At 61.2% G+C, this 12603-nt stretch overlaps 2 protein-coding genes across 5 annotated transcripts in view; both read right to left on the bottom strand.

Annotated features, from left to right (window-relative positions):
* Positions 1-2606, bottom strand: part of Ptk6 (protein tyrosine kinase 6) — a 7609-nt gene extending 5003 nt beyond the window's left edge. Inside the window, exons 1-3 of the mRNA XM_004644189.2 lie at positions 2377-2606; positions 679-800; positions 147-310 (exon numbers count right to left, since the gene is read on the bottom strand). Of these exons, the coding sequence (XP_004644246.1) occupies positions 147-310; positions 679-800; positions 2377-2606 (516 nt within the window). The remainder of the gene's footprint in view (positions 1-146; positions 311-678; positions 801-2376) is intronic.
* A 2263-nt stretch (positions 2607-4869) lies between these two features.
* Srms (src-related kinase lacking C-terminal regulatory tyrosine and N-terminal myristylation sites) lies at positions 4870-12603 on the bottom strand. Of its 4 annotated transcripts, none has more exons than XM_023704325.1 (8): positions 11745-12597; positions 9393-9514; positions 8770-8972; positions 7949-8090; positions 7659-7817; positions 6909-7090; positions 6671-6827; positions 4870-6458 (listed from the first exon to the last, which is right to left on the bottom strand). In XM_023704325.1, exons 1-8 carry the CDS (start codon positions 12149-12151, stop codon positions 6265-6267), a joined length of 1566 nt encoding a protein of 521 aa, XP_023560093.1. In that variant the 5' UTR covers positions 12152-12597; the 3' UTR covers positions 4870-6264. The 4 variants fall into 4 exon arrangements, 3 of the variants coding, with proteins under 3 accessions (XP_023560093.1, XP_023560091.1, XP_004644245.2); XM_023704323.1 differs by having other exon boundaries at positions 8770-9014; positions 11745-12596; XM_004644188.3 differs by having other exon boundaries at positions 8848-9014; positions 11745-12446.

Here is a 12603-nt window from a genome sequence, read left to right as displayed (position 1 = left end):
TCTGCACGCCCGCCCTCTTGACACTGATCCACCTCACTCCTGCTCTGCACGCCCGCCCTCTTGACACTGATCCACCTCACTCCTGCTCTGCACGCACTCCTTCTTGACACCAAGCACTTGAGTCCTGCAGGGGCAGGTGGCCCTACCTTCCAGCAGGGCATGGTCAGCCGCAGGCTGTGGGACAGGCTCTGGGCCCTGTGGTAGTCCACGAGCTCCACCAGGCTGGAGAAGGACACTGCCTCATTTAGGTACAGCCGGCCACTCTCATGCCGCCAGATCCTGTAGTGCCGCACGGCCTGAGTGTCACGCACTGGGCCAGCCACCAGCCTGCTCACTGGCCCGGGGCCAACCCCCAGGCTGCAATGCCAGCCTCTGCCACAGCCCTAGCCACACTGGCATCTGGTGAGCTGGGCTGCTGGGCTCCCCATGTGCTTCAAGGGCAGCTCACACCAGGCCAGGACTCCTGTGGGTTCTATGCCTCCTGAGACAGAGGCTGTGGGCAAGGCTGGCGGGAGAGGACCCCAGAGGCCCACCCTGGCTCTCTACTCTGGCTTCTGCCACAGAGAGCCGTACTGGGTGGGCTGCACCTACGCAGTGGGGTCAGAACTCCCTGGAGGAGCCAGAGGGCCCAGCCGCTAGCAGAGCCTGGGCAGACGGGGACGGGCTGAGGGACCATACCAGACAGAACATAGTCTGCACCCGACTTCTTGCTGACCCTGACGAGGAAGGTGCCAGGTGAACTGCCCTGTGCTTGCAGCCGGTGTGTTGCTTCAGAGCGGGAGATGTGGCCAAAGAACCAACTGCAGAGAGGAGTGGCCTGAGCTAGCGCTGCCTCCACCCAGCTCCACACGCACTCTGCCCCCAAGCTGCCCACGGTGCCCACTGCGACCGTGGCCACCTGTGCCACCACCACCCACCTCAGTCCTGACCGAGCTGCCCACCTCACTGTCCCCAGCCCTGGAGGGACCCCTTCTTTGCCTGTCCTGGAGCCTGAGCACCCTAAAGGGCAGGCTCTGGGTGCTAAGAAAGGTCCTAATGACTCAGAGGAGGAAGGGTGGGCACTGCACACTGCGATGCACGTGGAAGCACTCCCACACACTTAGGTTTTTTATTTGTTACTGGCCATGGGACCCAGGAGAGGTCCTGTACATTGAGCCCCATCAATTAGCTTTTTTTTTTTTTTTTTTTTTTTGTGGAACCAGGGATTGAACTCAGCCCCTTGAGTTTGCCAGGCAAATGCTTATTCTACTGAGCCATCTCCCCAGCCCTGCCTTTTTGTTTTTTGAGACAGGGTCTCAAGTTGCTAAATTGCCCATCCTGGGCTTAAATGTGTGACCCCTGCCTCAGGCTCCAGAGTGCTGGGACTACAGACGTGCATCACCACGCTCAGCTTACACCGTCTTCAATTCTGGGCACGGAGGAACCCTGTGCTTTGAAGTGTGGAGTGGGGCTCCTGGCCGGCTCTCCTCTTGGTGTCCCCAGCTCCCTCCAGAGGTGTCAGCACATGGGCCCCACATAGAAGATCACCACTCGGTGGGGGCCTTCCGCCTCCACCCCTTGGCGCTCACAGAGCTGGAAGATTCGTCTTGCACCACCCACAGCAGCTGCGTACTCGGGACCAGGGCCTCCAAAGCTGCCCTTCTGAGCCCTCACCAGCGTCTCACGTGCCCTGCAATGGGCCTCTGCCTCTGACACTCCTACTGGGAACCCAGCATGCTGTGGCCTACCTGGCACACAGTACTCAAGTACCTGTCTGGCGTGCCATGGGCACTCACTTGGGAGGGTGCTGAGAGTCAGGGTTCTTGGGCGTGGGCCACAGGGCCCCTCCCACAGGAGGAGAGAAGGCAGGCCCTCAGCGCCATGGACAAGCCCATGTCAGCCCCTTACATCCCTCGAGGACCCTGGGGCCCCGCCAGGCGGGCAGCTGAGGCACCGTGGGCCAGAGCCTGGAAAGGGCTGACGCGCAGCTAGAGTTTGCCCCAGCTGCCTTTGCGCTCCCCTAACTAGGTCGCAGGTCTGGTTCCAGCTGTTCACAAAGTAAGCAACCTGCACACTCCCAAGGGCCTGAGGCTCTCACAGAGTTTGCGCTCACCGCTGGTCAGTGCCCCTATGGCCTACCCTGGACTCTCTGTCCTCTCTAGGTCACAGAGAAGAGGCCCCTCACCTCTGAGGCCCATCCCCAACGTCCTGCAACTTCATGGCCCAGTCAATACTGTGTACCAGGAGAGTAGTGTCCAGAGTCTGGGCCCAGCTGGGGACCCAGCCTTGACCTCAGGATGCAGGGAGATGGACCCAGAGCCTGCAGCCCTCCTGACCTCCCCAGGCCAGCCAGGAAGCTGCTGTACCCCTCTGTCCCAAGGGCCCAGCGATACTCACGGCTCAGACTCCACCGTCTCCTTCTCAGCCAGGTAGTTGTGGGGCACATAGCCCTCTGCCAGGGCCTGGCCCAAGTCGTCCAACAGAGTGACCCACCACCACTGGTCCTCCTTCCTGGCCACATGGAGCAGGTCTCCCGCCCGGAAGCTCAGCTCCTCATCTGTCCGGGCCTTAAAGTCCCAGAGGCCCACGTACTTGGGGCCCGAGTGGGCCTGGCCCTGGGACGCCATGGCAGTGCAGTAGCAGGACTGGGATGTGGGCCACCTGTGGGCACCTGCATTGGGAGGGGCAGGCAGGGCTCTCCCTCCTGAGCCACCTCCACCCACTTCCTCATGAGGAGGCAGGAGCTGGCCACACCCTACACCTGTAGACTCCATCCTGCGCGCCACCTGAGCCCACAAGGCCAGGTCTTCACCTGCCAGCTGCATGGCCGAGTAGCCGGGCTGGAGCTGGGTGGGAGGTGGGGCAGCCCCTCACAGGGGGCACACACAGGTCAGCGGAACCCTGGGCCTGGGATGTGCACAGGTGTGGGAAGACAGGCAGGACGGGGTGGGTCACTGCAGGGTGCACCTAGCACATGGAGTGTGGGAGCTGCTGTGTTCCCCTACTTGGTGCTGCAGGACCCACCCCGAGGAGGGGACCGTGGAGCCAGGAGAGCTTAGGGTGAGACCTGCAGGCCAAGGTTGGGTGCACCCCAGCCCAGGCTGTGAAGTCTGCAGACTGGGGTGCTGGTGACTGCCCAAGACAGGAGGACATGGCTGTCCCCAAGTGCATGAGGAACCACCCCAGAACACCCTGCAGCTGCAGCCCTGAGCCTAGCGGGAGACACAACAGCCCACGTGAGGGAAGACGGCCTGGAGGGCGCCCTCCCTCCAGAAGACACAAGGTGGCGCCAAGGACCACCAGCAGCAGGCACAGCCCTCTCTCAGGGCCCTTCCCCTCCCTCCCCAGCCCCTCCCCTGTCCCCACACACCTGCCCCAGATTCTGGAATCTGCCCCTCCGACCTCTCCAGGAGACTCCTACCACCTCCCCCACTGCCGCGGTTTCCAACCAGGGTGCTCCCACCAGGGGCTGGGGCAGCTACAAGGGCCAGGGTGGGGGCAGGGGTGGTGTGACCAAGGGTGTGAGGATGGCGTGGCAGGGGAATTGCACTCTTAACCCTTCTCATTTGAACTTTTTTTTTTAGTTTTTGGGGTGGTGGGGCCTGAACCTAGGGCTTCACATGTGGTAGACAAATGCTCTACCTACTGCTAAGCTACAGTCCCAGCTAAACTTTTCATTGAGAAATAATAGCACTGTCCATTATCATTTGAGTTTTTTGTTTTGTTTTTGTTTCTCTCTGGTCCTGAGGACTGTTGCAGGACCTTGTGCTTGCCAGACAGGTACTGTGCCGTGAGCTCCCCTATCCATTGCCATTTGAGAATGTCCTGGCCAGCCCACTCAGTCCCTGCCAGATTGGGGGAGGGCCTGAGAGCAGCTCAGAGGTCAGAGGTCAGAGGTCAGAGGTCCACTGCCTGGAAGAGGCCTGGGGGGGAGCTGGATGGCTGGGTGCTGGGCCAATGGTGCTGGGTGGCCCAGGCTCAGAGAGCTCAGTGCCCTCAAGCCTTCTCTGCTGCCAGCTGTTCTAGGGGTCCTGGTGTGTCCCTGGGCAGACTTTGCATGGGTGCTTCTGTCTAAGCCACACCAGGAAGCAGGAAAGTCCCTGCCCTCCTCGAGACCCAGGAGGGCCAAACTAGTTTGGCCTGTGGCTGGTACGGCACCCAGGGACATGCCAGGGCCCACGGATAAACCTGCCTGTGGTCAGGCGGCGTCCAGCCCTCACACTGCTTGCTGGGCAGCCTCTTCCAGCTGCAGACATGCCACCTCTCAGCAGCCCCAGGCACTTCTTGGCAGGACTCCAGAGGAGCACAGGCCTGCCCGCTCTGCTCAGTGAAAGCCTGGCCATCCCAACGGGCAGGGCCAAGGTGTGCCACCGAAGGCTTGCTCAAGCCACTCTGCCGCCATCACAAGGCCAGGAGCTTCTGAGGCCCACGGGTCCACTGCTCACCGCAGGGGGAGCTACAGCCTGGCTGGTTCCACTTGGCTCAGGCATCATCCTGGCTGTGGCCTCCTGCCCCACTCCTGCCTGGGTCACTGTGCACATGTGGTTCAATTCCAAGCTCCCTCCCTTGAAAGCCACTGCAAGGACTATAGACAGTGACTATGAACAAATTGGTGTCCACAGGGCAGCACTACCCCTAAACTCCAACCCTTTAGGGGACAATGGCTGAGGCCTGTCTTCTTGTCAACCTCTGGAGACAGCTGCTAAATGGCTCCTAGCAAGGCTGAGACAGGGTCTTTGGGGACCCCAAACAAAGCCCCCCAGACTCCCTGTGCCTCACTAAGATATCTTCCCATGGCTGGGTCAAGACACCTACATGTACGACTGTACCAGTTAGTGCTGTCTCTGAACAAAATACGTGCCACAAAAAGCTTAGAGGAAGGAAGATTTATTTTGGTTCACAGTTTTAATTTCTTTCTACGGCTGGCTGACTTCAAAGCAAAAACATCACTGTGAAGGGTGTAGTAGAGGAGGCCTGCCAGCCTCAGGGCACCCAGGAGACAGACAGGTAGAGTCTGGGAGAGAGGAAAGAACTGGGGACAGGCAATATCCCCCAGAGGTTCAAACTAAAGCACTCTGTCCCTGACCCACACAGGGCTGGTGCCACCACTAAGGCTCTAGGTCCGCCTCCTTCCTGGAGCTGCGGCCAGGCTGCAACCCCACGACCAACTTCCTGCCACACACCTCCAGCCATGAGCTCTGCAGCAGTCCATCCACAGCAGTGTTTGGTGCCCGCATGACCCCCCCAACCCTCACCCTGAACCCTGCAGCTTCTGGGATCAAGCCCTCAAACATGTTGCCTCCATCATTCCCAGGTGTGGGGTAATCAAGGGCCAACTGGATGTTCCCAAAGGGTCACACCCACAGTGTAGCCCATCTAGGGCTTTTCATTGTTTAAACCCGAGACCTGTCGTCGCTGAGTTGCCAGCGCACCACTGCCTTCTGCCCCATCTGTCATCCGGAATCCCTGCCCCCCAACTAGCACCCCCTTAAGAAACAGCTTTGAAATGCAGGTCCTGCCCGGGAAATGTGGCCACCCAGCCTGCCCTTCCTGCAGTTTCACAGAGCTGCCCGCCTTAGCCCCAGCCTGTTAGCTCCAGCAAGCTCGGGAGTCTCCTGGCTCTGCCAGACCCTGAGACTGTGCCCATTCTGGCACCCTCGGGCCCTGGACGGGGCCCAACTCTCTCCCCCACCTTTGCCTGCTGGGCCAGACCCCCATCTGCTCCTGCTCCAGCTCAGGGTAAAGGGAACCGGCATGTATGGCATGTCTATGCCCATGGCTGAGTCAGAACAGACTTCTTGAGTGCTGCCCGTGCATGCCCAGTGGTGCTGTCCCCGTAGCAGCACAGGGCATGCTGCGTGGTCTGCTTGGGAGCCAAAGAACAGGGTGGCCTGGGCCTGTCCTCCACAGACCCTCCCAGGGAGGCAGACCTGGGAGAGGGCAGCCAAGCCCGGGGGAGGGGCAGCCACTGGGCCCAGGGCTTCCACGAGCTACACTTCTAGCTTTTTTGTCCTTCTGAAGATTCCAGGAATGCCAGCCATGCAGGGCTGAGGACTTCAACCTCACTGCTGCCGGGGTGGGTGTCTGGGCCAAGCATGGGCCACACGTGTCCACACGCGGACACGTACATATAGCCATGGCAGCACAGGTCAACAGTTGGACACACAAAGGCTGTAGGGTTCCTGGCCATGTGGCCTCCGTGGTCTGTGCTATTGGCAGTACCGTTCTGGGAGATGCCCTGCCTGAAGCATCAGTCTTTGCTCCAACCTGGGCCCAGAGCTCCAGTCATGTGCGGCCCAGCTGCAGGCGCCTGTGAATGGCATCCAGCCTCTCCCACAGCATGGTGAAGGCAGGCCGCTCCTCGGGGCTGCCCTTCCAGCACTCCAGCATGAGCAAGTACACTTCCGCCGGGCAGGCAGCTGGGCGGGGCAGCCGGTACCCGCGGCTGAGCTGCTGTAGCGTCTCATGATTACTCATCCCTGGGGAAGGCACCAGTGAGAGGACAAGGGTCCCTGGGGACGCCCCAGCCCAGTCCCTGCATCGCTAGCTGGCCTTGGCCAGACCCTCCCACCCAAGGGAGTATCTTGGGGCCTGGGGTCCACACCCTGGGCCAGCAACTCCCAGGCAAGGTGTGCTCTCTCCCGCAGACTGAACTTCCCCGATGAGGCCTGTGTCCCCTCAGGAAGCACACCTTCGTAGGGACACTGGCCAAAGGTGAAGACCTCATACAACAGGATACCGAAGGACCAGACATCAGACTTCTGTGAGAAGATGCAGTAATTGGCCGCCTCGGGTGCTGTCCACTTGACAGGGATCTTGGAGCTGCTGCTTGGGGAGTAGATGTCATCCTGGGGGAAGGGGAGGTCAGCAGTGGGCAGACAACAAGGCCTCTCCCCTCCCACAGGCCCAGCAGACCCTCCCCCACTGACCTTGAGTAGCCGGGCCAGGCCAAAGTCAGCCACTTTGCAGGTAAGGTCATCCCCCACGAGCACATTCCTAGCAGCCAGGTCCCGATGGACAACACGCTGCTCCTCCAAGTAGCTCATGCCCTCAGCCACCTGGCAGGTGAAGCTCAGCAGGAGAAGCAGGCTCAGTCCCTGGCCCTCGGGGCCTGCAGGGGGAGAGGGTTCAGAGGCCAAGGACCAGAGGCCAGGGCTCAGGAGGGCACAGGCCAAGGTGGGAGAGGCGGGCACTGCAGGGGCAGCAGCGCCCTCTGGGGCTCAGTCTCATCTCTAAGCTAGAGTGGGGAACTCACTGCCCTGGAAAGAGGACGACTGTGCTCACCACCACGGCCATTCAAGGCGCCATGCCTCCTGGCCACGAGCTCAGCCCTCAAGGAAGACCGGGGCATTGAAGGACCAGAGAGGAGCTGGGTAGCACGAGGCCCACTGGGTCTGCGATCACAGTACATAGAATCTGGTGATCCAAATGGGACCCATCCCTGCCCCCACCTGGACTCTTGCCCAGGCTGGAACAATTACATTCTGATAGCAGCGAAGTCCAGGTCGGGCCCAGATCCAAGCCCTAGCCCTCACTGGCTGGAGGCCTGATGGGCCAGTGTGTAGCCTGAGTCACATGTCCTGTATATGGTCCCTGAGACACCTCCAGGCCCAAGGGGCAGCTGCTGTCTTCCCTGGGCGATGCCAGGCTGCTGCCCGGTAGGGACGCAGGGTACTCACTGCCCAGGAAGGCCTGCAGGTTGCCCTTGCGCATGAGCTCCGTGACGATGTACACAGGCGCCCCCACGGAGCACACTGCATGCAGCCGGATGAGCCGCTCATGCCGCAGGCTCTTCAGGGCCTCGATCTCCTTGGCGAGGTCAGCCAGCTTCATGTCGGCTGCAGGAAAAGATCCTGCTCCAAGATTGGCCATGCCACTGGCCGCCACTGCCCCTGGAGCTCCCGGGATCAGAAGGCAGTGGGTGCTGGATCTAGGCCTGTCTGGAGGACTTGGGCAGGCAAAGCCTCACCTGACTTGATGACCTTGACTGCCACAGGCACAGAGCCCAGCCACAGGCCTTCCCAGACCTCCCCAAAGTAGCCTTCACCCAGCTTCCTCCGAAGGACAAATTCTGAGCGTGGCCGCTCCCACTTGTCCTGTGCCAGGGGCTTCTGTGGGAAGGAGGGGTTCAGTATCCTGCCTGCTGCTCCTCGGGCAGAGTGGGCAGGCTGGGCAGAGTGGTTGTGCAGCAGGGCCCTGGCACCCATGTCCGCGGAAGGGCCCAGAAGCAGACCTCAGCACCTGTGCCCCAGCACACACCAGCCTGGGCCCACGCTGGGATAAGGGGAGCCACAGCTGGGGTCCTAGCAGTGACACAGCACCTGCCTGGCAAGCACAAGGTCCTGACTTTGATTCCCAGTACTAAACATACATACATAAATGAATAAGTAGGAGGCCAGCGCTGACGTCTGGGGAACTGGGCCCAGAGCTGTGGGAGCTAATTGCTTCAGGACTTAAGTGATGCCTTTGCCTGAGCCGGATATCCGTCCACAAATACTCATTATCATCGCTGGCTGGGCTGTTATTAGGAGACCAGAGAGACCAGATGGCTGCCCAGCCCCTCACCACAGTCTGTCCAGGACAGTCCCAAAGATCAGGAGGCACCAGGGACTCGCATCTCCTCCTACAGCTTCTGCCCTGGAGGCGGGCAGCAGCTGTGGGTACCTCCCCCAGCTGACCTCTCGGAGCTGGGGACACAGTAGCACCACACACACACACACACACACACACACACACACACACACACATACACCATCCTTCCTCCACCAGCTCAGATAGGATAGAACTCACGCAGGGAGCTGAGGTGATGCAAGCCAGGGCTGGGTCCCAGGGCTGGCCGAGTGACTGAGTTGGGGTCCTGGGTCCCACCTGGGGCCTGCAGGGCTGCAGCAGGGGGCTCTGGATCTGCTTCCAGTTGGCCTTGTAGTAGGTGAGCAGCGCCTCCAGGCTGGGGAAGAGCTGGCCCTCCTGTAGGTAGAGGCGGCCGCCGGGTGCTGTACAAATGCGGTAGTGGCAGACTTTCGCCTGGGCTCGCACTGGGGGGCAGAGATGGACACTGTGCCTCAGCAGCAGCCTGCAGAGACACCACCACCCCGACCTCTCTCGTGGCCTGGCTTTGGCTGGCTGCAGGGTCCCTGAGACGGCCAGTGTGGTCTGCAGCACGGATTTGGGCAGGGGAGAGGGGCACAGTGAGCGCATGACAGATTCTTGCTGATTGAATGAGTTTGTGAGTGAACAGAGGAAGGAAAAAAGAGAAAGGAAGAAGGGAGAGGACAGGAGCAGAGAACAAGCAGATGGGTGACCGGCGTGCTTGCCAGGCATGAGTAAAGAGCCTGTACTGACAGGGCGTCAGGCCTGGTGGGGTTAAACAAGGTGCCCCCTGGAGGGGCCAGTCTCAGGGGCTGCCCACATACCTGAGAGTGAGTAGCTGCCGAGGCTGCTCTCACTGGGCCGGATAAGGAAGGCCCCAGGTGCATTGGCAGGAGACAAGAGCAGCTGCTGGGCCTGGGTCCGGCTGAGCCCACTGAAGTACCAGCTGCAAACCAGAGGCCTGTGGTCACCTCCCATACCTGGCCCATGGGCCCTGGCCAGGCCTGGGCCATAGCCGTCATGCCTTCTCTCAGGGAGGAGCCAGTGCCCATGCTGGGGTCTCGGGCCCCAGTGCTGCCCTCAAGGGCCCTCATGGATGACCTGGGGGCCACTAAAGCCAGCACAGAATGGACCCAGCCACACCAGGTGACCCAGATGCTGTTCTCTGCAGGTGGGCCTGTCTACCCCGGGGCCATGGCAGTGTGGGGACCCTGCCACAAACAAGTGGGCTCAGGAGCCCCCAGCCCGGCCACAGGCTAACAGCTTCACTGAGCCCATCCAATCCTAAACTGCTCTAATCACCGTGGAGGGTCCACAGGGAAATGGGATCCATTGACAAACTGTCCCAGGAGCACGTGCTGGGCCACTCATATGGCCAGGCAGGATGGTGGTACTGCCTGGTTGAGCAGGGTCTGTCCTCCTTTAGAAGCTGGCCAGAAGGAAGCTGGAAGCCTCTGGAGGCTGCTGAGTCTAGGCTGGCCAGGAGATCAGGAGAGGCTTCTGGCAGGGGCTTTAGTGAAAGAAGTACCCTAAGGGAAGGCTCAATGTCTGCACCCTTCTGAGGGGCCAGAGCAGGGCAGGCCAGCCCTGAGCTCCCTGGACTCATCCACAGAGATCCCCCTCCTGAGCTGAGGCGCAGCCCTCTCTGCCCATGGAGACAGGAACTCCAGCATGCACTCTTCGGGCATCTAGACATCTGTACAACTACTGCCCTCTACCCAGGTGGAGCTCCAAGTAAGTCACCAAGTGTGGCTTCCTCATGCCTAGGAGCCTGAGGCATCGCTGGGGGAGGCAAAGCCAGTGCTGTCCCATGCCATCCCACTGCCCGCCTCTGCTACCCAAGGCCCAGGCAGGATACCACACCTCGCCCCAAGCACTCACTTCACACCAAGCACCTCACTTGTGGGAGCTTGCAGGGAGAGAAGCACCAGCCCCACCCAGGGTAGCCATCCAAGCAGGACAGCACGGAGAGCAAACCCCTATTCCATCCACAGGAGGAGCCACTGTGAGCAGGGGATAGGGTCAGACCAAAGAACATTTAGGGAAAGGGCAAGGAAGGACTCCGGGGGACTTGCAGTGTGATGCAGAGTAGCCCACTCAGCAGAGCGGCCAAAGGGCTGGCCTTGAGTTGGAGACGTGAACACAGCTGGAGACACGATGGGGAAGTGATGGGGAAGAAGGGGTGGATGGGGCCCAGGCCTGGGAAAGAGGAACTACATCAGCAAGCAGACTGGAGAGGTGGGCACCAGGTATGCGGCTGCACCCTGGTGGGCCTGTGGACCCCAAGGCCCAGCTGGCCAGCAGCCTTGGGTAAGCAAGTTCATTTAAGAGGCCAGAAACACAGCCCAGTGAGGCTGTCTGCTCTCCACTGAGCACCTCTGGCAGGGAGAGAAGCCCATCTTGACAGTGGGATTGCGGTGACCACAACATATGGGCTGAATGGCAGGCGGGGGCCACGTCTCAGAATTTGGTCAAATGCTTAAGGCCTCTGAACAAGGTCTACCATACAGCAGGACCCAGATCCGGGCTGGTGGGCAGAAGTGCTGGGCCCTTCCCGTACCCTTGGAGGTACATAGCCCAGCGCACCTCCCAAGACACATGCAGGGGAGCGTGGGCACCAGGGCACAGGCTGTGCAACCCAGGCAGCCACACAAGCCACTTGCTGCCAGTGGACTCCTGCAGCCCTGGAGGCCCAGAGTGCTCTGGGGAGAGGGGTGGGCTCTCCCCACCTGTGCTCCTGCCCCTACATAAGCCATCTACTCCACACCTGAACCAGCGTGGGGAGGCTTGGTGAGTGGAAATCTCGCTTTGGCCTGGCTTAATGTCCCACCCAACCCTAGGGAGCCCTGTGCAGCCCCATGAAGCAGTAAGTTCTCTGGGGTAGCAAGTGTCCATCTCACCTGACATCTCCCAGCCCTGCCCTTCCAGCAGAAAGGGCTCAGTGCCCACTGCAAAATAAATTGTGATACAAACGCAAAAGCCTGGAGCTAAGCCATGCTGGCGATTCACCAGGACCCGCCCGCGCCAGCCCGCGCTGCCCAGAGCAGGGCGTGCTAGTCTGGCATCCACGGGCATCCAATAAAGGCCCCTGGATGTGGAAGATGCGAACCCACCAAAACTCGGCCTTACTCCCTTCCGCCCTGCGGTCGGACTCTGGGCCTGGCGCGGGTACTCACGGCTGGTCTGCAAGCGTCTCGGGGGCAGCCTTGGCCACGTAGGTGATGGGCACAAGCCCAGCGCTGGGCGTGCCAGACAGCCGGTGAGCAAATATGTAGTCGCCCTCCTCCTTGAGGGCGTAGAGCCGATCCCCGCGGCTGACGCTCAGTTCCGCGGCGCAGCGCGCGGTGAAGTCGTAGAGCGCTCGGAAGAGTTGCGCGCGCGGTGGCAGGGGGCTGCGGGGCTCCGCGGGGCGCTCGGGCACGGGCTCCGCATCAGAGCCCGGCAGCACCGGGTTGTCGTCCTCTGGCTTCTCCGTCACTGGCCAGATCTTGTCCCAAAAAAATGACAGAAATGTCAGGCGCTTCCTGAGGAAGGGTTCCATGCCCCCGGAGGGCGTCACGCTGGGGTGCCCACGGAGACGCATGGGTCAGCGCTCCAGGGCAGAGGCCCAGAGCCGCGTACACGCGAGGAGCCCGAGTCCGCGAGAACTGGAAGGGCAGGTGGGACAGCCAGGACTGCACAACACGTCCCCACCCGGCCCTGGCTGTGCGGTGCCAGGCTGCACTCCACCCCGTGGTCCCTCCAGCGGTGCCCTCCAAGAGGCACTGCAGCTCCTCTGCAAGCTTCCTGGTCTGTGTCCCGAAGGGCAGGGCCAAGGGTGGACCCCAGCCCTGCTACACAGTGCCCCAGTCCTTGACCCTGTGGTGCAGCAGTGGAGATCTGGCAGGTGAGAGCTACCAGGGCAGCCTGAGCAGGGGCAGGCGGGAGTGCCAGACACACTCTGCCCACGCAAGAGGGAGTGGCTGTGCTCTTCCAGGACACAGGCCAGCGAGCTTCAGCTGGCAGCCTCCGGGCAGGGCGCCTTTCGGAGCACTC

The sequence above is a fragment of the Octodon degus genome, unplaced genomic scaffold, assembly GCF_000260255.1.
Source record: "Octodon degus isolate 3935 unplaced genomic scaffold, OctDeg1.0 scaffold00194, whole genome shotgun sequence".
Taxonomy (NCBI): Eukaryota; Metazoa; Chordata; class Mammalia; order Rodentia; family Octodontidae; genus Octodon; species Octodon degus.
Note: the sequence above shows the minus strand (reverse complement) of the source record. Positions and strands in the feature narration are given on the sequence as shown.

Coding starts and splice junctions, on each gene's coding strand:
- Srms (XM_023704323.1), bottom strand. CDS start 12,151: ATGCGTCTCCGTGGGCACCCCAGCGTGACGCCCTCCGGGGGCATGGAA. Junction 8,091..8,769: donor GCATCACCTCAGCTCCCTGC/GTGAGTTCTATC, acceptor TCCTTCCCACAG/AAGCCCCTGGCACAGGACAA. Junction 6,459..6,670: donor TGGCCAGTGTCCCTACGAAG/GTGTGCTTCCTG, acceptor TGCCTTCCCCAG/GGATGAGTAATCATGAGACG.